Raw genomic sequence first — 24,905 nt, forward strand, 5'->3', positions numbered from 1 at the left:
CTCTTAGAAGGTAGTTTGAAAACAGGTTTGGTGTTTTCGGTAAATATTTCCGTGTTTTCAGTGAAAATGTCTTCAGTTCCGCCTCAGAGAGAGTTTATCAACGAGCAGGTAACTCCTGCTGGAGAAACATTCACAGAGTGGAAAGAAATCAACGTTAAGATGGAGGAAGAGATGGAGGATCAGCGCAGACTGATGGATTTTACCCGGATACCGAGGATCATCTTACACCGGATAGGTACGAAACACCTTCACGTTTTACTGATTAATCAGGTTGAGTAAAGTTGGAGATCCTGTATATTAAAGAGTAACAGACTGGTTAAGGAGCGCTGAACTCAAAGAGCTTTTACACCAAACTGTAATGACGAATCCGCCCCAGCTGCAAATATTAAATGGTTAAAAATGATCAACTGCGACCCGGACTATTATTCATCATATAATATGACAATTACAGTTTGTGCCCTTATGCCTACAACCAGATTAAGGAAGTACCCGGTCAATTTATTCACTTCATGTTTGTCTGTGTGAGGTTGAGATGAAGCTGCACATGAAAACGGCCCTTCATGAACCATTCAGACAAACCAACACAAAAGAGACACAATCCAAACTGTCACATGACTTTATTACCCCCTGAAAATAACTCAGAAATAGTCCAAGTCGTTTGGATGTATTTTGTCTTTCCTTCTTAGGGAAAGTTTCTGTTTATATTTTAGCAGGGAGATGGAAAGCCCATGTTTGGCCTGTTTTGCGTTTACATTTTGCTCGTAGGTTTGTGGTGCATTTCTATCCTAAAGAAGAACAAAACTTCAGATATTTCACCAACGAGATAATAACATACAAGGAAAAACCTTATGAAAACATTATACAGTAGCAGAAAGTACAATGGCCACCGCAAGAAAGACTTTCAGTCTTCAGTTCTGCTGCATGAACCGATCAGTACGTTATTGCTGGGTATCAGATGACGTAGCGCTGACGTAACCCAATACAGACGGAGGGCAGGAAGTGAATGCAGCCATTTACTTTTATTGATCCAGCATCAAAATGCCTAAAGTCCGAGGCCTGTACGGTTGTTCCAACCGTTCTAATAGAAAGAAAGATGAACGTTATTTTCGTTTTCAAACCGCACAATAAATTTCATATCATCCCGGTCTGAACAAACGTAGCGGTACATAGCTGGTCGATGAGTTTCGGTGTGTGACGAACGAAGGTGCCGTAAATATCCCGTATTGCTCCCCCCTTTCTTACTTTCGTCCTCTGGTCTATTTCCTTCCCTCCCCAACTCCAGCCAACATTTCCCGTTTTCTCAAACCCAAAGCTTGACAGGTTTGGGGCAAGGTGAGAGTTCATATATTAAACTGACTGAAGATGAATACATAAACTAAAAGCTGGAGCATAGACATTTTTTATAAGTGTTTGTGAGCCTGCCTCTTTATTATTAAATTGAATATAATTTAAAATCTTTGTATAACTTTTCTTCAGGTTAACTTTGAAAGTGAGATATTATTTTTACAGGTTAATTTTCTAAACTACAAATAAATGCTGACTGATATTGATAGCTGAAAGTAACACTGGTGTTATGCCAGATTTACCAATATTTAATTTTATCAATTTATTTTATCCGATTACTCAATTACTAAAATATTCGTTTACAACAGCCCTACTATCCATCCAATTATCATTAAAAACAATTCATTGACATATTTCATGTATCTTGTCACATATGCTGAACTGTAGCTCCTCTGTATGTTGCAGACCTTTTATTGTGCATGCGTACTCAATGCATGTAATTTATTCTGACAGAATAACGACCCAAATTTAAGTTAAAGAAGGTCAGTGTTAGCCCCGCCCTCCACTATGACTGGGGAATTATTTTATGGTGACACTGCAGGAACTGGAACCGGGCGATAATAATAATGATCAAAACAATTAAATGCATATTTAATAATTGTCTTCATTGGCTGCTAAGTTTCCATTTTAATAATGTAATGACATATTTAATAAATTGTGTATTAAATTAACGCTTTAAATTATTATATCATTGTCCATTTTCACCTTTCATATTTAATCTTCCAAATTGTCCAAAATTCATGTCAAATATTTTCAATAGGATCATTTTTGCCATTATTTTCTGCATGTTAACAACAATCACCCCACTGTTACCAATTCTGCTGCGAATCGCAGGAAAGTAAAGCCTGAGATTTAGTCGTGCTTTTGAAAGTTTGTGTTGAGTGTGTGAGTGGAGCAATGTCTGACAATATCAGTGGGTGAGATTAAAAATTACTTTATACTTTTGCTTTAGACATTTTATGTCACTCTTTAATGTGATATACAGTACAGACCAAAAGTTTGGACACACCTTTCTAATTCAATGGGTTTTCTTTATTTTCGTGACTATTTATAAGGCAAGAAATCCCATTTATTAACCTGACAGGGCACAGCTATGAAGTGAAAACCATTTCAGGTGACTAAATCTTGAAGCTCATCAAGAAAATGCAGAGTGTGTGCAAAGCAGTAATCACAGCAAAAGGTTGCTGCTTTGAAGAAACTAGAATATAAGGGGTATTTTCAGTTGTTTTACACTTTTTTGTTTAGTGCATATTTCCACATGTTATTCATAGTTTTGATGCCTTCAGTGTGAATCTACAATGTCAATAGTCATGAAAATAAAGGAAACTCATTGAATTAAAAGGTGTGTCCAAACCTTTGGTCTGTACTGTATATCCTGAAGCTACATGGAGGAAGAAAACTTTTTGTAATATTTGTCAGGAAGCCACTAAGTTAAGCTATCACCATCTTGTTTGCTCACCTGGAGGTCCATAATATCCTATTTTGACTCGCATCTAATTCCATTCTGGTCAGAAGAACCTCATTGGTTGAGTTAATGTTCATTCTTGTAAGATTGTGATTTTAGAATAACCAAAGAAAATCCTGTTTTGTTGCATCTAGAGATTATAGTGAAGGATTTCTAGTTTGATTGACATTTTAAAGGCTTTTGTTTTGTCTTTTTGTCCAGATCTCCCACAATGTTGTGTGTGTAAAGAGGAGGAGGTTCACAATGAAACAGAACCACAGAGGAACCAACTCATCTCTCATGGCTCTGCAGAAACTGAGAATCAGGAAGGAATCAATTCTGAAGTACCAGGAAAAAAGAGAAAGGAAGAACAGAAACAAAAGGAGAAATATGAGAAAACCAAAGAGCAGAAAGGCAGAACTGACACTTCAAAACAAAAAAAGCACAAGAAAGCTCACGCAGAGCAAAAATTATATTCTTGTAAAATTTGTGATAAAACCTTTTCTGAAAACAGTAACTTGATGAGACACATGATAACTCACACAGGAGTAAAACCTTTCACTTGTTCAACCTGTGGGAAAGGTTACAGACAAAAACATGGTTTAATTTATCACATGAGAATTCACACAGGTGAAAAACTGGCCATGTGTGTGACCTGTGGAAAAGGTTTTCATGACACCAACTATTTAAAGAGACACATGAGAATTCACACAGGTGAGAAGCCTTTCTCCTGTGGGTCCTGTGGAAAGAGTTACAGTGAAAGAGGGACTTTAACTCAGCACATGAGAATTCACACAGGTGAGAAGCCTTTCTCTTGTGGGATTTGTGAAAAAAGTTTCACTGACAAAGGCAATTTAAATACTCATATAAAAATTCACACTGGTGAGAAGCCTTTCTCTTGTGGGACCTGTGGAAAGAGTTACAGTGTAAGAAAGCTTTTAACTCATCACATGAGAATTCACACAGGTGAGAAGCCTTTCTCTTGTGCCACCTGTGGAAAAAGTTTTTCTCGAAAAGACACTTTAAATGCTCATATGAAAATTCACACAGATGAGAAGCCTTTTTCTTGTGGGACCTGTGGAAAGAGTTTTACTCGAAAAGACACTTTAAATGCTCATATGAAAATTCACACAGATGAGAAGCCTTTTTCTTGTGGGACCTGTGGAAAGAGTTACAATCATAGACAGAGTTTAACTCATCACTTGAGAATTCACACAGGTGCGAGCCCTTTCTCCTGTGGGACCTGTGGAAAGAGTTACAGTAAAAGAAAGTATTTAACTACTCACATGAGAATTCACACAGGGGAGAAGCCTTTTTCTTGTGGGACCTGTGGAAAGAGTTACATTCAAAGACAGAGTTTAACTTATCACATCAGAATTCACACAGGTGAGAGGCCTTTTTCTTGTGGGACTTGTGGAAACTGTTTCACTAAAAAAGGCAGTTTAAATGCTCATATGAAAATTCACACAGGTGAGAGGCCTTTCTCTTGTGGGACCTGTGGAAAGAGTTTCATTGAAAGAGGCAGTTTAAATGCTCATATGAGAATTCACACAGGTGAGAGGCCTTTCTCCTGTGAGAGCTGTGGGAAAAGTTTTTCTCAAAAAATCGGTTTAAATATTCATAATAAAATTCACACAGGTGAGAGGCCTTTCTCTTGTGATACTTGTTTAAAAGGTTTCCGGACAAAAACAAATTTACTTGATCACATGAGGATTCATACTGGTGAGAAGCCTTTTTCTTGTGGGACCTGTGGAAAGAGTTACAGTCGTAGAAGTATTTTAAGTCATCACATGAAGACTCACACAGACTAGAAGCCTTTGGCTCGAAACAGAGCCGATCCGTTTGGTATCCGATCCAGTGGAAAATCTGGTCGGATGATGTGCACATCAACTAAAAAACGTTGACGTCAACAGGGCCTTGCCTTTCACTTTTGTTTGACTGTGACTGTGTCTGTCACTGTCCAACCAAGATTGATCTAAGGTCTACTTTTGTTTTCTTTAATCATTTTGTTTTATCCTCAGTCGTGTTTGTACTTAAGATCCTCATCAGTATCCCATTAGATACTGAAGTTAAAGAGGGGAACACATTCAGACAGGATTAACTTCTGTGCATTTCAGTTTTCATTGAGTTCTGTACCATGTAGAATAATTGAGTTTAGCTTTCTACATTTTTGGCGTTTCCATGTATGACTGGATGGAAAATTCTTTACATATTAAACCATTGAAATATTCTTTTTTTTCCCCTGTAAATAGAACTCTGTCATGTTTATTTTAAAAAATGTAAATATAATTGAGATCTGGTCAGATTTTTATTTAGAACTAACCACAGAGAGGATTTTATTTCCCCAAAAGTTTGTTTCACAGAAGTCATTGTTAGAATTTGCTATGAGAACGTGTTTGTACATTTAAAGGTTTGCACATGTTGAAAAAGTCTTAAACTATGTACCAGTATTTTGAGCAGAATCAGGCCTTGACCCAGAAAACTGGTTTAGCCCGGTGGTCGGGGCACTGAGGCGGTCCACTGTGTTTTTGTATTAAAAGATGTTAAGTAGACAGGAAATGTAAAAATATTTGTGGGTAATTATATGTTACGGGAAAATATCGCCAATGAAACGCTGTTTATACCCACAACTAGTCTTAAAAACAAAAACTACTATTAAAATGAATATCAAATATTTGCACTTCTGTTTAATCCAAATTATGTCAGCGGCTCCATAAAGACCCCCAGGCTCTTCCAGGTCGCCCCCATAAATGCTAATGTTTTATCACAGATACATAAATGTAACATTTATTTATTTGGATGATCAATGCTGCTAAATTTGATTTAATTGTTTCAGCATACATAAATGAAAAGATTTTAAATTATTTAACATTTAAATTTAAGATTTTACGGAGCTGGCAAGTTTACTTTGTTAAAGTTCAAAGAATAATGTTCGTAGTTAGATTGTTTTGTTACCATAGCTACAATCAGATGCTGTGAGTTTAATCTTTGAGTTTGAACTCTATTTGTTCAAAAATACAAATGAGTAAACTGATTGTTTTACTCCCCCTCTCCCAGATTAAATCTAACACAGAAGCTGTTAGAGATGCTGATGTTTTAGCAGCAAGAGGTCCCCCAAGTCAAATTTTGCTCCAGGCCTCGTACAGCCTTGGACCGGCCCTGCATGATGAGCTAAATCCGCGATCCGCACTGAGATAAACTTTAGTGCGGATCTCAGTGCACATTGCTTCCTGCGCTGCTTCTGCTGCTGCAGAGCAGGAAGCAATGTGCAGAGGCATCAGCTGCGTGATTGATCCGCGGCGCCCGGCTTTCGTGGCTCAACTGTAAACTCATCTTTAAGAAATAAATCTGCTTGACCAGTAAAACACTCAGAGCAGCAGAGACGCTTGCAATATGGCTTAAAAAGTAAGCAATTTTTTTTTTTCCCAATAATTTTTTTCTAAAAACAAAAATAACCAACCCTTAGCCTGGCGGGGGGTCAAGTAAAGTATGGCGGGTTGCCAGACTTAAAATACACCCTACAGAATATTCTTATTAATAAATGTTGATTTGCTAAAAATATTGATGGATTTTTCACTGATTGTCATAGTCACTAACTGTAGTCATATTTTTAAAAGTGGTTTTTAAGTAAAGCATCTAAAGATCTTTGTAACAGCTACATTAAATTAGTTCTTTTATACACATTTTTTTTTTACAAGTAATATTTGTAGTGGCTTTCAGGAATAATGCATTTGAACATTTTTAGATTTAAACTTGTGGACTCCTGGTGTTTATCCTTTGTTGTACTTATACTTTGTTTTATTTTCATGATTTTGGTTAGTGGATACATGTTAGATTTTACTGTATGCCCTGGTGGAGTCAGAAATGAATTGTGCTTTGAGAAAATGTTTTCTGAATGTACTTTATGTAACGTTGCAGAGGTTTCTCAGAATGCTGTACGACATACCCTGGACTAAAAGCAGAACGACGCCGTACTATACGATGCGGTGCACAAGTCAAATTAACAGACAATCTCAGACAAAGTAACAACCATTAATCTTTCATCACACCTACATTTCTTTATTACATTTGGGTTTTTTTTTAGTGGTTTGATGTTTGCTTGAATGTTGGAATTAACATTTATGTGTAAATTTATTTGCAGGTCTTCATGTAAATGTATTAATAGTCTTAAATGATCTTTTCCTCTGACCGATCACTTTATCAAACATTTTAATAGCACTCTGTTTTCCACCTCACAATAAATTTAATTACGACAGCGTTTAATTGTATTTTCTTTACAATCACCACCTGGAATAACTACATTATCATTTCACTAATCATTCAATAAATATCAGTACTATTAAATTAAAAGTTTATACACCAGTTATCCATGTGTTTTCTATATACATAACTGAATATGAGAATGAAAATATATCGGACATAAAAAACAGGCCAAGAATTTTTCAAAATAACCAGAATACTTTTGTTGCTTTGATGACTTTAATCAAAGTGATCTCCTCTCTTCTCACATCTTGTCTCATCAGTGACCTTTCATGTTTTCACCTCTTTCTATGGCAACATGAGGCTTTTATCACAAGACAATCAACTGCATTCCCAATCTTTTCAAGCCAAAACAACAAATCTCTTTGTTTCTCTATATGTAGTCATTTACTGTTTAACTTTAAAACTGAATCAAAACTACAACATGGTGTAACAATATTAGACTCTGGTTTACAAACTAAAAAGATTATACTCAAAAAAATTAGAATACACGTCCAATATGTTTTTTCTGTAAGAATAACATAATGCTCATAATTAATTTAAAAATCAGTCTTTGTGTAATTATTCTTTATACTGAGCTTCACTCGAACACTGAAATTAACGAACCTTTCAAAAATATTCAATTCTACTTATTTTACATCTTAAAAGGTGGCAAAAAGCGGAACATTCAGAGCGGAACAAAAAACACGTTTACAGTTTCTTCAGTGCAGCCAAAGTGAAACACACGGAAAGGTACATAGCAAAAGAGGTAGCATTAGCTGTTCTTTTGTTAGAAGGCATTTTGAAGACAGGTTTGGTGTTTTCGGTAAATATTTCCGTGTTTTCAGTGAAAATGTCTTCAGTTCCGCCTCAGAGAGAGTTTATCAACGAGCAGGTAACTCCTGCTGGAGAAACATTCACAGAGTTTAAAGAAATCAACGTTAAGATGGAGGAAGAGATGGAGGATCAGCGCAGACTGATGGATTTTACCCGGATACCGAAGATCATCTTACACCGGATAGGTACGAAACACCTTCACGTTTTACTGATTTATCAGGTTGAATAAAGTTGGAGATATATTAAAGAGTAACAGACTGGTTAAGGAGCTCAAAGAGCTTTTACACTAAACTGAAAGTCTCTGTAATAACAAATTCACTGCATCTGTAAACATTAAATGCTTAAAAATCATCAACTACTACCTGAAAATTATTCATCATATAATATGACAATTACAGTTTGTGATCCGCGGCGCCCTTATGTCTACCGAACCAGTTTAAGGAAGTACTGGTTAAATTTTGTGTTTAATTACGTCATGTGCAGATTTAAAATTAAAGTTCAGACACAAGGTCTAAACTAAAAAAATAATAAGACATTATCCTTTTTCTTGTTTTTAAAACCGATAACCTATAGTTTTCTCATTCCAAAGCCGATAGCAACAAAAACCAACAACATACCTGGAAATAAAAATGACTAGTGAACAAAAATGTAAAGTTTTAACATCAATATTCTAGACAAGAGCACAAACAGCTGACTTTTTAAAATGTATACAGTTTTGAAATGAAAATCTGTTAATCATTTTGCAAAAAATGTGTCAACAGAAACCAAATCTCAAATGAAAGAATCTATTTTAATAAGGTTCATTACTTCTGTATGTTAAAAAAGGTCTCTAGAATTAATCAGGGATGTTAAATAAATACAGTGAAAATAAAAATGGATTCCACCTGTTAAAATGTGTGAAATCTTTCCCTCTTCCAATGTATAATGAGAAGGAAGATTAATTAAACAAACTGCTTAAGAAATGAAATATATCTGATGTACATATGAGGACCCATCATGATTTAACTGTTTTTATAAACGGCATAATAGTAATATTAGTTTTAACAGTTAATATATGTAACCATACAGTGAGTGTTTGTGTAATCAGATGTAATGAATAACAGCAACAGACTAGAGTTTAACATAATGTTGACCTGTAATGTGTTTCACACACAGCAACAAACCGGCCTTTAGAAAACTTTCCACAGGTTTCCAAAGTAACAGAGTGAGTTGAGTAATGCTGTTGCAGGTTATGTTAGCGTGCGTCCACACCAGCCCTGATTAGTCCGCTTCAATTAGACTCTAATTCGTTTGTCTAGAAAGTCCGATTCATTTGGGGAGTGTGAAACAGACTAAAAAAGTGAACTCTGTACCGCCTAAAAACCTCGGACTCGGTCCGGCTGAAGTGAACTCTGAAACAATTTGTTGTTTCTGTTGTTTTATTTACTTTGTATATTTAAAATGCCGTTAAGTATTTCTTAGAATTTAAAGTTTGTTGATCTTTCAGAATGTGTTCTTGCATTATCATCAGCATTATATTGTTATTATTTTGTGTATTGCAATAAATTCTGAGACGATTCATCGTCCAGCAAAACTTATAGTGACAGTCCTAACATCACCCACTGAGAAAAAAGTCGCAGGTTTCTGTGGTGAATGACCCTCCATGTCATCATCTTAGGTAAATATTTCAGAACATTCAGTCTTTCTCTAAAAACAGATGATAATCTCAAATGCAATTTTCTACAGGAAGTCTTAATTACTCCTATGCCACCAAACAGGAAGTGGCTGCAACTTCCATCAAGAAGGTTTGGTGTCTGCCAAATTTTGAATACTCCTTTTTGGAGCTAAGCTGAGCCTGACTGAACATAATATAGAGTCTTTGTCAATGTATTGCTTAGTGACGATATGTAGAATTGATTGGTGGAGTTGGAGTTCGTCGATCAGCGACAAGTTGGCAGTTGCAACATGCTCCAGAGCGTTGCTGAGCTGCGAGGGCTATTTGAGGTTGCTTACAACTTTAATTTGAATTGTTTCAGTAATAAACCACAGATGTTTTATGCAGAGGATTGGAATGGAGACATGAAACCTACCAAAAGCATCAACAGGATTTAAAACGCTCATTTTATCTTTTTTTAAGGTGCACTAAAAAACAAACTGTACTGTTCATAAAAGGTAGAACTATGTGAAAGACTCTAAGGTACTATAACAGGATTAAATCAAGCTGCTGTTTGGAATATTTCTGTTGGGGAGCCACTAGGTTATCTGTCGCCATTTTGTTTCCTCACCATGAGGTCCAAAGTATATATTGACTGACATGAAGTTCCCTTCTGTTCAGAAGGACTAAATTGGTTAAGTTAATTTCCATACTCATAAATTTGTCATTTTAGTCTTTGAATTACTTGAAAAGGCTTCAAGTCATTAAAGGGAAGGGCTCATTCTTTTACTCACATTTAAAAGTTTTTGTTTTGTCTTTTTATGCAGATCTCCCACAGTGCTGGGTGTGTAAAGAGGAGGAGGTTCTGATTGAATTCACAGATTGTTCCAAGGAGGAGAACTCCATTTTAGAACAAGAGGAACCAGAAGCTCTGAAGATAAAACAAGAGCAAGAGTTCAAAGAGGAAGAGAAGCAACTCTGCATCAGTCAGGATGAAGAGCAGCTTGTGCTGAAACAGGAGACTGATGACATTTTGGTGAATCCTCCTAATGTGCAAAGAATCCACAATGAAACAGAACCACAGAGGAACCAACTCATCTCTCATGACTCTGCTGAGGATGAGAACCAGGATCAGGAAGGAAGCAATTCTGGAGATCCAGGAAAAAAGAGAGACAAAGAACAGAAACAAAAAGAGAGATGTCAGAAAACCACAAATTCTAAAAGTAAAACTGACAGTTCAAAGCAAAAAACACACAAGGAAACTCAACAACACCAAAAATTATATTCTTGTAAAATTTGTGATAAAACCTTTTCTCAAAGCAGATACCTGACAAAACACATGAGAATTCATTCGGGTAAGAAGCCTTTCACATGTTCAATCTGTGGTAAAAGTTACATTCAGAAGGTCAGTTTAATTTATCACATGAGAATTCACACAGGTGAAAAACCGTTTACATGTTCAACCTGTGGAAAAAATTTTCCTGAAAAAAGTACTTTGAATGTTCACATAAGGACCCACACAGGTGAGGAGATGTTTTCATGCATTAATTGTGGGAGAAATTTCAGTAGGCAATCAGCTTTAAACAATCATATGAAAATTCACACGGGCGAGAAACCTTACTCGTGTGTCACCTGTGAAAAAAGGTTCATGAGTAGACCCAGATTAAATCTCCACATGATGATTCACACTGGAGAGAAGCCTTTCTTATGTGGCACCTGTGGAAAAGGTTTCCGATTCAAATCTAAGTTACTTTGTCACATGAGAATTCACACAGGTGAGAAGCCTTTCTCGTGTGTGACCTGTGGAAAAAGTTTCGCTGTGAAAGATAATTTAGATCAACACATTAGATGTCACACAGGCGAGAGGCCTTTCTCATGTGCTATCTGTGGTAAAAGTTTTACTAACAGATCTGGTATAACTTGTCACATCAGAACTCACACAGGTGAGAAGCCTTTCACATGTGTGACCTGTGGAAAACGTTTTGCCCAAAGAACTGTTTTAACTTATCACATCAGAACTCACACAGGTGAGAAGCCTTTCTCTTGTGTGACTTGTGGAAAGAGCTACCCATCCAAATCTCAGTTAAATTGTCATAGGAGGAGTCACACGACTGAGAGGCGTTTCTCATGTGGGAGCTGTGAAAAGAAATTCTTCACTAAAATAGTTTTAGCCACTCACATGAGGACTCACAAAGGTGAAAAGCCTTTCTCATGTGTGACCTGTGCAAAAAGCTACAGAGCCAAGTCTCATTTAAAACGTCACATGATGATTCACACAGGTGAGAAGCCTTTCCCATGTGAGACGTGTAGAAAAAGTTTTCGAAGCAAATTTGAGTTACTGAGTCACATGAAGATTCACACAGGTGAGAAGCCTTTCTTGTGTGAGACCTGTGGAAAAAGTTTCCCTGTAAAAGTTTGTTTAGATCAACATGTCAGAGGTCACACAGGTGAGAGGCCTTTCACGTGTATTACCTGTGGAAAGAGTTACATTGCAAGAAGCAGTTTAGTTTATCACATGAGGATTCACACAGGTGAAAAGCCTTTCTCTTGTGTGACCTGTGGAAAAAGTTTTCGGTGCAAACCTCAGTTAACTAGTCATATGGTGGCTCACATGAGTGAGAAACCTTTCTCATGCACGAGTTGTGAAAAAAGTTTTTTAAATAAAATTAGTTTAACGTCTCACATGAGGACTCACACAGGTGAAAACCCCTTTTCTTGTGTGAATTGTGGAAAAAGCTATCAAAGCAGAACTAATTTAAATCGTCACATGAGAACTCATACAGGTGAAAAACCTTTTTCTTGTCTGACTTGTGGAAAAAGCTTCCATAGCAAATTTAGTTTAAATCGTCACATGACGATTCACAAGTGAGGAGCCTTTCTCATATGTGACCTGTGGAAAAAGTTTCACTCATAAAATGAAGCTTAACTGTTCATATAAGAACGGCATAATGTGAACTTTTCCATGACATTTTTTTTATTTGAAGTGAGCTATTAATCCAGTGTTTTAAGATTTTTTATGTATTTTTAAAAGTGATATTTGTAGTGTCTTAAAGGAATAATGCATTTGAATATTTTTAGTTTTCCATAAATATTTTTGGAGTCCTTGCGTGTTGATCCTTTGTTGTATTTATACTTGTAGTTTCATTATTTTGGTTAGTGGTTAGCCGTTACTGTGTGAACTGGTAGAGTCTCAAATGAATTTTGCTTTGGGAATAATATTTTCTGAATTTTAATTTAAATATGCATTATTATACATTGAATGTAGACGTACAGTATCTCAGCAATCTATGACAAAGACTACACTAAAAGCATGAAGATACGGTGTTATACGTTGTGGAGCAAAAGTCTAATAAACAGAAAAAATAACAACCGTTAAACATGCACAACACCCACATTTCTGTATTACATTTGTTTTTTGTGGGCTCTAGTTTCCCTTATATGAAAGTAGGCTGACAGGAAACGGGGGAAGACATGCGGTAAATATCGTCAGGTCCGGGAGTCGAACCTGTGACGGCCGCCTGGAGGACTCAAGGCCTCCAAACGTGGGTCTCGCTATCCGCTACGCCACCACGGCACGCCCATTACATTTGTTTTTTTAGTGGTTTGATGTAATGCTGCAATTTTAAAGGTCATGTTTTCATTACCTGTAAATGGAAAATCATCATATTTAAAAGAAATAAAGGCTCTCACATATGAATTTGTGTGGTTTTTATGCATATAATGTGTTAGATTTAGTGAGCAAATTTCTGGACTAAATGGGTTTTTAAGCAATATTCTAATTTATTGAATGAATGTACAAATCGCTGCGTACTGTGTGTTGGACAGTGTTGTCAGTAACACAGGAGCTCCACAAGGGTCTGTCCTCTCTCCCTTCCTCTTCACGCTCATTACGTTAAAGTTCAGCTGTTGCACTGAGATCTGTCGTCTCCAGAAGTTCTCAGATGACTCGGCTGCGGTCGGTTGTATCAGTGAGGGTGATGAGACTGTTCAATCTCTGTGTTCCTCTAAAATACATGTAGTCATTCACTGTTTAACTTAATGATATCCTACAAAACTACAACCTGATATAATAATATTCTAAAGGTAAAAAGTAGTTTTATTTATATAGGACATTTTCAGCAACAAGGCAATACAAAGTGCTTTACAGGAATTAAAAGGAAATGCAAACAAAATAACAAACCAAAGGAAAGAGCAAAAGAAAAAAAATCTAATGTTGATCTAAAGTATGTAAGCTAGGTGCTCCTGTTCAGGGTTACTTACTTTTTCTAAGTAATAAAAAAATTTAATGTTCCTGTTCTGGAAGATTTTATTCTGGATTCTAAGTTTGTTCTAATTCCTTTTCTGGGTTGCAGTAACAGGAGTCTCTCTGCATAATAATCTAAAAATGAATCTAAGAAGTTTAATATTAATAAAAAAAACTGTTTTACAAACTAAATAGATCATACTCAAAGAAATTTGAGTAAATACATACCAATATGGTTCTTCTGTAAGATAAAAAGTATCTTTTTATAACAGGTAATCCTCGTAATTAACAGAAGTAAAAGGCATTAAACGTCAGTTTGTGTATAATTACTCTATACTTTATTTCACTCACTGAAATAAATGAACCTTTCAATAATATTCTATTCTACTTAATTTGCATGTTAGGAGGTGACTAAAATCGCAAAATTCAAAGCAGAACAAAAAACTAATTTACAGTTAATTTAGTACAGCCAAAGTGGCACTGCAGGAACCAGGAAACAATAATAATAAAAACAGATAATTAAATGCATATTTAATAATTATCTTGATTGACTGCTAAGTTTACATTTTGATAATGTAATGACATATTTAATGTTTATTAAATAAACGCTTTAAACAACTTTACCATTGTCCATTTTCACCTTTCATATTTAATCTTCCAAATTGTCAAATATTTTCAATAGGATCATTTTGTCATTATTTTCTACATGTTAACAACAATCACTCCACTGTTACCAGTTCTGCTGCTTATCGCAGGAAAGTAAAGGCTGAGATTTAGTCGTGCTTTTGAACCATCTTTAGTCTTGGAGGTTTGGATCCTTTTATAAGTCATCTCTACTTATGTTAGGATCTTAGCAGAAACTCAGTTTCAGTTGGGAATCTGTGGTTTTTCTCTTGCCGTCTCTTTTCGAGGCTCGGCGACTGCTTTCAGAGGTTCTCTGCCTCGGGTAATTAGAATATAAATCCTTCCTGGATGGGTGAAGGTTTTCATTCTGGCATTTTAGAAACAAACGGGATCTGCTAAAGTTAAAGTAGCATTTTGATGCAGCCCTTTAAATGCATTTCTAGAGCTCATTCTAGGAATCTGTTGGTTCTGGCTCTGCTTGGGTTCTGCTGTGTCTCACAGTGAGGTTCTGTGGTTGCCAGTGGAAGAAACAGAACCAAAGTAAGGGCATTTTGGACTGAACATACCTATCAATCCACCACAATCAGCTGATCAAACAGAAGAAGAAATGTTGCAATGGATCTGCAGCGTCTTGCACTCATTACTGACCGTTTTTTAACGTTTTATAAGTTACAGTTGAGCTAAATAACATTAGCAGGTTCTGTTGTTCCAAGCTGAAGTTAATATCTGTGGTTCTTAATAGATCTGGTTCACTGTTGACATTTTCCACCTGAAACAGATGAGAACTGATGTCAGAACAGTTTTCTATTAGGTTATCAGCTGAATGTCTACTGGGCTGGATTTCCTCTGTGAATAAGAAGAGATCTCACCAGCTCGAAAATAAATTGTTTTGTGTCAAAATTGTTATTTTTTTTAAAAATTGATGTAATTTCATATTTTATAAATGTCCTGGTTTCATTTGTTCTGAATATAAACTCGCCAAAAAGTGAAATAAAAGCTTTAAAACATTTTAATGTGAGTAATTCATGTGTTTCATTTGAACTGAGCTACTGGAATAGCTCCGTACACAAGAGTGGATTGATATACTGAAATAAATGAACTTTCAATAATATTAATTTATTTAATAAAACTATTTTAAAATACGAGACTAAAAGTCGAAAATTCAAAGCGGAACGGAAAGTCGTTTACAGTTTCTTCAGTGCAGCGGCAGTGAAACACACGGAAGCTAAAAACAAAGAGCAGATAGTTAGATTTAGTTTAGTTAGACGGTAGTTTGAAGACGAGTTTGGTGTTTTAGATAAATAATTTACAGTAAAAATATCTTCGTTTCAGCCTCAGAGAGAGTTTATGAACGAGCAGGTAACTCCTGCTGGAGAAACATTCACAGAGTTTAAAGAAATCAACGTTAAGATGGAGGAAGAGATGGAGGATCAGCGCAGACTGATGGACTTCAGACGGATACCGAGGATCATCTTACACCGGATAGGTACGAAACTGCCTCGCGTTTTACTGATGACACAAGTTAAAGAGAGTTGTTTGGGGCAAAGCTGAACCCCCAACCGAAAGACTGGAACAACAAATCCCGTCCAGCCAGAAATATGAAATACTTAGTGATCAGTTGTGACCTTTTCTATTTACTGCTCTTCATATATTAACTACAGTTTAAGATCCGTAACACATTTATCTTTACTACAGATAAAGATAGTAAATATATCTTTACTATCAGTTTAAGGAAGTACTGGTAATTGTGGTAATTGTGTTTTCTGCGTTATTTCAACCTTACACACCCAGTTTGAAAACTGTACAACAAAGCTTGTGAAAGCTTCATTAAATTCGTGAAAACTCAAAAAAGAACCACTTATTCAGGACCTTAGATGTGATCTGTCTAGGATGAAACTATATATTACCCTGAAAACTTAAAAATGGACTGAATTATTCTACATTAGTCACAGAATATATAAGATACAGTTTGACTTCTTCAGTTTTCTCAAACTCAATACATTCTATATAGTTTCATACTGAACAGTTGCATAAAACGCAGTTTGGGATTTGTGAAAACTTCAAACAGGATATGAAACTCATGACAGTTTTTAGGGTATTTTTAGATTGACATCACCTGACCTGAAAGCAGGTTTATTTGGACCTGCTTTCAGATGCGTATCCAAACAGAAATGGAAACATATTAGAATCTTTCCTTTACTTGACATTATTTGATAAAGTCAGTGTCTATTTAACTTCCTGTAATGTTTCACTTTGTAACAAGGCTGTTAAGAGGCTTGTTACTGTTTTCAATTTGTCAAATGTTGCATTACTGATGGCATGCAGGCCCGGCGGCATGGGTGAGCATTGGGGGCCATTGCCCGCCCACAGAGTCAGCCGTGTCCCCCCCTGGACTGGAAGCTGTTTGTTGTTTTTACCTTAAAGTGGCCAACTCTCTGTTGTTCATATATTGATTTGATACAGTAGCGGCTTCCGCACTTGCCATATCTGTGCCTTTTGTCACTTTTTTCAGCAGTTAAAACCGTTTAATCCGTTGTTAACACGTCGTAACCTGCTTTTCCGAGCCGCCTTTAAACGCAACATGAGGACTGGGTTACACCTGTGCGGCAGCGAAGGAGACCTGCTGCTGTGCAGAGCTACTCAGGTAGAATCATGGCAGCAAACCAGCAAAACGAAAATAACTTTGCACAGTTTTTCTCCTCAGACTAACCGAGTGAGTTGAGTAATGCTGTTGGATCCAGGTTATGTTAGTAAAAGATGACTAGTTAATAACAATACAGGACTTTAAGCTTGTTAACAAGCAGCCTATAGGCTACTGATGTTGTCTATGTTCAAAAGTGTGTAGTACTTGTTACCTTCACTTGAGTAACTTTTTTGGGAAAAATGTATTTATAAGAGTAGTTTTACTGCACTGCATCTTTTTCTTTACTTGAGTTATATTATTATTGCTACATAGAATAATTTTGCCCCCCTGTAAAACTCGTCTGGAGCCGGGCTGGCAGCACGTTGCTCAGTTGTTTCTTTAACTGGATACTTGCTGCATTGTGCCTGCAGGTTTTTTGTATGTTTTTGTAAAAAAAAAAAACATCATACAACCAGTATGCATTTATTTAGCATTTATAGCTAAATTGAAAAGTTACCAGCCAACCCTGGTGATCTGTATTGTTGTGGGCACTCAAATGCGATAATTTACGTTTTAGAATCAATTCTCAAAAAGGTTGATTTCTAATTCAAGCTACTAAAGCATTACTTCTATCAATTAGTCTAAATTAATCTTTCTTAAATTAGAGCCAATTTGCTTCACCAACAAAACACAGCAGTGGAGTCATCTAAATTACTAGTTTTATTAATAATTGCCCTAGGCAATACATAGTTATTTACAGCCAAGCTAGACTCTGTCATTGACTGCCAATCCTCTGCTCACCATGTCGTTTGTTGCTTCACCTGTAGTCACTCATAAGATTCCCTAAAATTAGTTGAGCATTGGTTGAGTGTGGGATCTAGAACTTTATCTGTTATGTCAAAACCTGCCTTCCGTTATTGTATTCATTAAAATTCAAATTCAAAAATAGTTTATTAATCCCAAGGAGACATTAAATGTTGTAACTCCTTAATTTAGATTCTTCAAAGATTTATTGAAGATCGTGATGGATGTTGGCAGGGAAGATCTCTTGTAGCAGACTGTATTACAGCGGATCTGAAGAAGCCTCTGACTGAAGATGCTCTGCCTTCCCAACACAGTCTGGTGGATAGGATGCTCAGGGTTGCCCATAATTTTCTTCATTTTATGAAGAATCATCTCCAGAGGTTCCACAGTCATCCCCAGAACAGAACCAGAACAAAACCAGGCTTCTTTATCAGACTGTTGAGCCTTTTTATGTCCCTGGCTCTGGTGCTGCTGCCCCAATAGATGACAGTAGAAGAGATGACGCTCTCACCAACAGTCTTATAGAAGATCTGCAGCATCTTGGTGCAAACCTTGAAGGATCTTAGCGTCCTCCTGCTGTCTCTTCTTATAGGCGCTTCACTGGTGCATCTCCAGTCCAGTCTGTTGTCCAGATGAAAACCAAGGTATTTATATTCCTCAACCACCTAAACCTTCTTCTCCCATGATGGAAATTGGGTTTGATCTAATCCCGTTCCTCCTGAAATCAACAGTCATCTCCTTTGTAGTTATCATGTTACACACCCAGCACTTCCGATGCAAAACCCTGGTAAACTACAACTCTTTTCCCCTCCAAAGTAAATTTTCCTTTTGCCAGGCCATACCTTATTGCTTTTGTTTCGTCTTTTTGTCCAGATTTTCTCCAAAACTTTGTGTGTAAAGAGGAAGAGGTTCTCAATGAGCTCAGCAACCAGGAAGAGAACTCCACTTTACATCAAGAAGATCCAGAACCTCTGCGGATAAAACAGGAACAAGAGGAACCAGAACCTCTGCAGATAAAACAGGAGCAAGAGGAACCAGAACCTCTGCAGATAAAACAGGAGCCAGATAATCCAGAACCTCTGCAGATAAAACAGGAGCCAGATAATCCAGAACCTCTGCAGATAAAACAGGAGCCAGATAATCCAGAACCTCTGCAGATAAAACAGGAGCAAGAGGAACCAGAACATCAAGAGTACAAAGAGGAAGAGAAGCAACTCTGCATCAGTCAGGATGAAGAGCATCTTGTGCTGAAACAGGAGACTGATGACATTTTTAGTGATGTGGCAAAAAAAATGCACAAGAAAGCTCACCCAGAGAAAAAAAAGTATTCTTGTAAAATTTGTGATGAAACCTTTTCTCGAAAGAGTTTCTTGACTAAACACATGGTAATTCACACAAGAAAAAAGCCTTTTACATGTTCAACCTGTGGAAAAGGTTACAGTCAAAAACGTGGTTTAATGTATCACATGAAAACTCACACAGGTGAAAAACCATTCAAATGTGTTACTTGTGGAAAAGGTCACCATCAAAAAAGTGCCTTAAAGAGTCACATGAGATCTCACTCAGTTGAGAAGCCTTTCTCGTGCATCACCTGTGGAAAAAATTTCAATGACAAAACAATCTTAGAGAATCACATGAGAATACACATGGGTGGGAAGCCTTTCTCGTGTACGTCCTGTGAAAAAAGTTTTTCCAATAACCAAAGTTTAGTTGTTCACATGAGAATTCACACAGGAGAGAAGCCTTTCTCGTGCATGACATGTGGACGAGGTTTCTCTCAAAAAGGTAATTTAGGTATTCACATGAAAGGTCATACCGGAGAGGAGCCTCTCTCATGCACTGCTTGCGGAAAACGTTTCCTTACCAAGTCTTGTTTAAACATTCATATGAGAATTCACACAGGTGAGAAGCCTTTCTCATGCACAACCTGTGAAAAAAGATTTGCCTATAAACACACTTTAACCAATCACATGAGAATTCACACAGGGGAGAAGCCTTTCGTATGTGTAATCTGTGGGAAAGGTTTTGCTCAAAAAGGTGGTTTAGTCACACACACCAAAGGTCACATGGGTGAGAGGCCTTTCAACTGTAATACTTGTGGGAAACGTTTTAGTCAATCAACTCTTTTAGCTACTCACATGACAACACACACGGATGAGAAACACTTTTCGTGTGGGACCTGTGGAAAGAGTTACAGTAAAAAAAAGAGTTTAACTTATCACATAAGAATTCACACAGGTGAGAGGCCTTTCTCTTGTGCCACTTGTGGAAAAAGTTTCCGAGGCAAATCTAATTTACGTTATCACATGAGGACTCACACACGTTAGAAGCCTTTCTCACATGTAACCTGTGGAAGGTTTCAGTCAGAAAGGCAGTTTAATTTATCACTAAATAAGGGTTGATAACCCTCCAGTGTCATGCAGGATTCTTTCCACACTACCAGCATCAAGGTGTTCAATAACTTGCTGTTTAAAAGAAGAGTAATTACAATCACATTTTTATAACTGTCACAGCTTAGTTTAAAACACTTTTCAAATAGTAGGCTTTGCTAAAATACTTAGGAACATTCTCATTATTCTGGTCTTTGTTTTTTCCATTTAAATTGGAGTTTCCAAGTGAGATTTTAATGGTGGATTCTAGAGAATCAATGGGTATAAATGCTGTGAGTTGACTTGTAAAGGTTTTGGTGCCCTTAGTGTGTTTTTATCCTTTGTTGTATTTATACCTTGTTTGTTTGTTTTCTTTCAATGATTTTGGTTAATGGATAAATGTTAGCTGGTAGGTTACAATTTGTTTTCTTAATTTTCTCTATTCATTTCTGACTCAGGACAACAATACTGCTGATTATATGATGGCAACAACACAGATGTAAGGTTTACTAAATTATGATGAAATCTGGGATTGTTTCTCATATATATATATATGTATATATATCCTGTGGATTGAAGAGAGATGAGGTCTCTTAAAGCCGCGTGCCCTTTTACGAGTTTTTCTTTCTTGTGTTGTTTCGGGAATTGACAATCTGACGGTACCAGAACATCTAAACAGTGATGTCCAAGTTTAAACATTTTTTTAAACAAAAAACTGTTGTTGTTTTTTTTTTACCTATATTTTCTAAATCTGTAACACGGTTTTATGGTTGTGGTTTATATTTTAGGATACCAGAAAATGTATTGATGATATAGAAAAGTGAGTACTAAAAAAAATGTTGCTGTATTGTTCTTAAATATTAAAGTTAAATTTCCATAATGATGTTTTTTTTCCCCTCATTTTAGTTGTGTCATGGTTTTAGTGATGCTTCTGACCCACATGCAGATAAACTCAGGCAAGGATATGTTTTTAAAGGTTTATTTACAAAATGAAATGTGCAAATGTAGAGGTTGCAGAGGGGATGACCAGAAGACCACAGTGGGGAACCAGGATATTGCAGGAGATGCTTACTTTAAAGCAGTGTTTCCTAATCCTGGTCCTCAAGGCACACTGTCCTACATGTTTTAGAGGTTTTCCTGCTTTAATGTGCCTGATTCAACTGATTGCAGTTCAACAAACGCCTGTTAATCAGTCATCAACTGAAATCAGCTGGACTGAAGCAAGGAAATACCTAAAACATGCAGGGCAGTGAGCCTTGAGGACCAGGGTTGGGAAACACTGCTTTAAAGGAGCAAGGCTTCAGCCTGGAAGAGGTGAGCAGGATCAGGTGAAAGTGACAGGAGCCAACCCTGCAGATGAACCAGATGGCGTTTGGATAATGAGTTCGTCTGGTTTACTGACCAGGAGCACCGAGGAGAGCTGAGCAGGTTCGGGCACGGCGAAGTAACAACAGGATCGAGACAATCCAGGCTTGCCAGCCAGAAAGGAACTTGTCCAGAAGTTTCGTCTACAGCAACTGATCCAATGTGTGGAAAATGACTAGAGCCGGAGTCCAGGCGTCGATCTGGAGCCGGAGTCCAGGCGTCGATCTGGAGCCGGAGTCCAGGCGTCGATCTGGGAGACCTTAAAGGGTAAGTACAAAAACACTGGTAAACAACCAGTGATCACTTAAAGGAAAGCAAGATGTTGTGGGAGGCTAGGGGTTACCACAATGGTTAACACTCTGGTGTTGGAGCGTTAACCGTCACTTACACCCTGCTGATGAGGCCCGAAGATGCAGATCCCCCAACCGTGCTCCCTGATGCCATCTGGTGGAGAACTAATGGAGGTGTAGTAAACTTTAACTTTTATAAATTTGTAATCTCTCCCTGCCAGCTACTTTTTCTTAAACAATTTTTGTTGTTTACTTTAAACTTCAATTGGACGGTTTAGAAAAAAAACTAGTGATGGGTTTCTGTTGAATTATTAACCTCCAGCAGCAGAAAACGATGGGCGTCTCTTATCTGCAGGCCTGAAATGGAAGCGCTTTCATGCTGCCACCTACTGACAGGAACATGATACTACAACTGCATTGTTTCAGCTATGCAGTTAGTTCTGCAAAACTAATCGAGTTAATTCATTTTTCAAGCACAAAAGCTTGTATTTCATGCGTTTGATCTCTTGAAGAAGATGTTTCTATGATCTCTGTGACTGAATTATTTTAACACCAAATAATGAGTTTAATGAAAGGTATGTTTAATACTTAAACTTAAAGATTATATTCAAAAGGCTTCCTAAAATAATGGTGTTTCTTTTTAGAAAACTGTTCTAACATAATTTCCTCAGGAGTCTCCGGTGGAAAACAGTAACAGTGAACCAAATCTGTCAGGATATAACGTATTCTAAGCCTGCCTTCTAATTTGATTTAGTTCAACTGTAACTTAGCTAGTTAGGAAGGTCAACAATCATTCCAACACACTGCAGATCATTTTCTTCTTCAGTTGGATCAGTTGATTGTGTCAGATCAAATATGCTCAGTTTAAAATGCTCTTATTTTGAAATTATACCAAGAGGCTTGACAGTGAGCAGTGCTAATGTTATCACCTGTTGCTAGGTAACGTCAAAGTGCTTTGATCAGCTGTGAGATAATAGGCGGCGAGCGTTCCAACTCTTCCATTTACGCTGAATCTGTTTGTCAGAGAAGCACAAAGAGAAATCTTTTAGAAATCCTCTCAAAATGAATCGCTTTGTTTACGATAGTCTTCGAGACATGGGAATTTATATTCCCAAAGATCAAGCTGATTGTTTATACTGTGGAGACGGTTGGTTCTGCTTCTTCCACCAAGAACAGGACCTCACGGTGAGACGCAACAGACCGACCACTGCATTTCAAAAACTGAAAATGGATCGCTTCCTTAGAGAAACTCTTCGAGATATGGGAATTTATATTCCCAAAGATCAAGCTGACTGTGTCTACTGTGGAGGAGGTTGGTTCTGCTTTTTCCACAGGCAACAACAAGACCGCAGGGTGGACCAACCAGAGGACCTCAGGGTGGACCAACTAGAGGACCTCAGGGTGGACCAACCACAGGACCTCAGGGTGGACCAACCACAGGACCTCAGGGTGGACCAACCAGAGGACCTCAGGGTGGACCAACCACAGGACCTCAGGGTGGACCAACCACAGGACCTCAGGGTGGACCAACCACAGGACCTCAGAACCCCGACAGAAACAGAACCAACTACTGAAGAGACCCTACCGATTCCTAGTACAAGTTCTTATATTGAAGCCATACCAAAAGATGAGACATTGACCAGCAATGATGTTATCAGCACTAGTAAAACATTTGCAGGACTCAGGAAGTTTTATGCAAGCACCCCATTAACTTTAGCAGATCCTGTTTTGATTGAAATACCAGAAAGAAATCCTTTAATCACCGTAAGGTTGGATTTTTATTCTGACGAGATGAGGGAATTAATCGCTCATATCAGTCGTCGAGCCTTGACTGAGGCGACAGAAACTCTGGGAGCAGAAGTTTCACCTGACCGTGTTTTTACAGAACGTTCTTCCACCACCGATGTGGATCAACAGGTTTATTGCACCACTTTTATTGGGTCTTTCAAGCAAAAGGCAGGAAGAGTTTATCACAAAATTGATGAATATACTGCATCTATCTTTGGGAGAGCTGTGATGCCGTCTCCTAAAGTAGGCCTGGCAACCGTTCTGGTGATCCCACTACTGGTAGGTGGGCTCCTAAAACTGACAAAAAGTCGTCTTTGGCGCTAGTTACAGACTGGCAGGCAGACTTGGTCACTCTTTAGCTTATTTTTACAAAAACTGTAAAGAAACTATTTAACTGCAGAGACTAGAAGCCCAGAGGACCCTTTTGGATCAAGACTAATTTTTAGACTCCTGTTCTTCCAACCCAGAACTGAAATTAGACCAGATGATACTTAGCAACCCTGAACAGGAGCAACTAGCTTACATACTTTAGATCAACATTAGATTCTTTTTCTCTTTCTCTCCTTTTTTTTTCTTCTCTTTCCTTTGGTTTGTTATTTTGTTTGTTTGTATTTCCTTGTAATTCCTGTAAAGCACTTTGTACTGCCTTGTTGCTGAAAGTCTGCTATATAAATAGAATTACCTTTACCTTACAACATTGATTATTCTTTTCCACAATGCTGTTTATTAAAATGTTGCTATCCCTCCTTCAAAGCAGGCTGGCTTTGTCAGTTTGTTTTTGACTCAGTGAAATATTTAAATCATCAAACTGATTTAAATATAAAACAAAAATAAGCTGCATAATTACCAACATCTGTATGAAAACATTCTATATATATATATATATATGTGTGTATTATATATGTGTATATATATATATATGCATATATATATATATATATATATATATATATATACTGTATATATATATGTGTATATATGTATATATATATATATATATATATATATATATATATATATATATATATATATATATATGTGTGTGTGTGTGTATTGTATATGTATATATATGTGTATATATATGTATATATATATATACTGTTTATATATATATATACAGTATATATAAATAAATAAAGCGGTCTGCGCTGATCATCCATTTTAATTTCCTTCTAGCAAAATAAAAGCTAACTCTTCCATCTTTTTTTCTCTTTTCTCTCTAAATTTGCTCTACTGAACAAATTTAACTACTTTTGGTTCCACTTTGAATTCTCCCATCTGCACTGACTCGCCTCTTATAAA

The 24,905-nt window shown here is 37.0% G+C and overlaps 3 protein-coding genes and 1 long non-coding RNA gene across 5 annotated transcripts; all 4 read left to right on the forward strand.

The window, feature by feature from the left end:
* Positions 1–189: 189 nt before the first annotated feature.
* LOC116733100 (oocyte zinc finger protein XlCOF6-like) lies at positions 190–24,356 on the forward strand. Of its 2 annotated transcripts, XM_032583807.1 has the most exons (5): positions 193–235; positions 21,566–21,717; positions 21,768–21,792; positions 21,923–21,989; positions 23,125–24,356. In XM_032583807.1, exons 4-5 carry the CDS (start codon positions 21,923–21,925, stop codon positions 23,925–23,927), a joined length of 870 nt encoding a protein of 289 aa, XP_032439698.1. In that variant the 5' UTR covers positions 193–235; positions 21,566–21,717; positions 21,768–21,792; the 3' UTR covers positions 23,928–24,356. The 2 variants fall into 2 exon arrangements, with proteins under 2 accessions (XP_032439697.1, XP_032439698.1); XM_032583806.1 differs by lacking the exons at positions 21,566–21,717; positions 21,768–21,792; positions 21,923–21,989; positions 23,125–24,356 and adding an exon at positions 10,325–12,874 and having other exon boundaries at positions 190–235.
* On the forward strand, positions 3,191–5,824 carry LOC116733118 (gastrula zinc finger protein XlCGF26.1-like). Its single transcript, XM_032583850.1, has one exon. The coding sequence runs from the start codon at positions 3,310–3,312 to the stop codon at positions 4,597–4,599; it is 1,290 nt and encodes a 429-aa protein (XP_032439741.1). The 5' UTR covers positions 3,191–3,309; the 3' UTR covers positions 4,600–5,824.
* On the forward strand, positions 15,858–18,780 carry LOC116733171 (uncharacterized). Its single transcript, XR_004341969.1, has 2 exons — positions 15,858–18,578; positions 18,665–18,780. It is a non-coding gene; the product is annotated as an uncharacterized LOC116733171 (long non-coding RNA).
* LOC116733125 (gastrula zinc finger protein XlCGF8.2DB-like) lies at positions 19,035–21,040 on the forward strand. The gene has a single exon (XM_032583861.1). The coding sequence runs from the start codon at positions 19,084–19,086 to the stop codon at positions 20,116–20,118; it is 1,035 nt and encodes a 344-aa protein (XP_032439752.1). The 5' UTR covers positions 19,035–19,083; the 3' UTR covers positions 20,119–21,040.
* Positions 24,357–24,905: the final 549 nt, after the last annotated feature.

Source organism: Xiphophorus hellerii, chromosome 14 (genome assembly GCF_003331165.1).
Source record: "Xiphophorus hellerii strain 12219 chromosome 14, Xiphophorus_hellerii-4.1, whole genome shotgun sequence".
Classification (NCBI taxonomy): domain Eukaryota; kingdom Metazoa; phylum Chordata; class Actinopteri; order Cyprinodontiformes; family Poeciliidae; genus Xiphophorus; species Xiphophorus hellerii.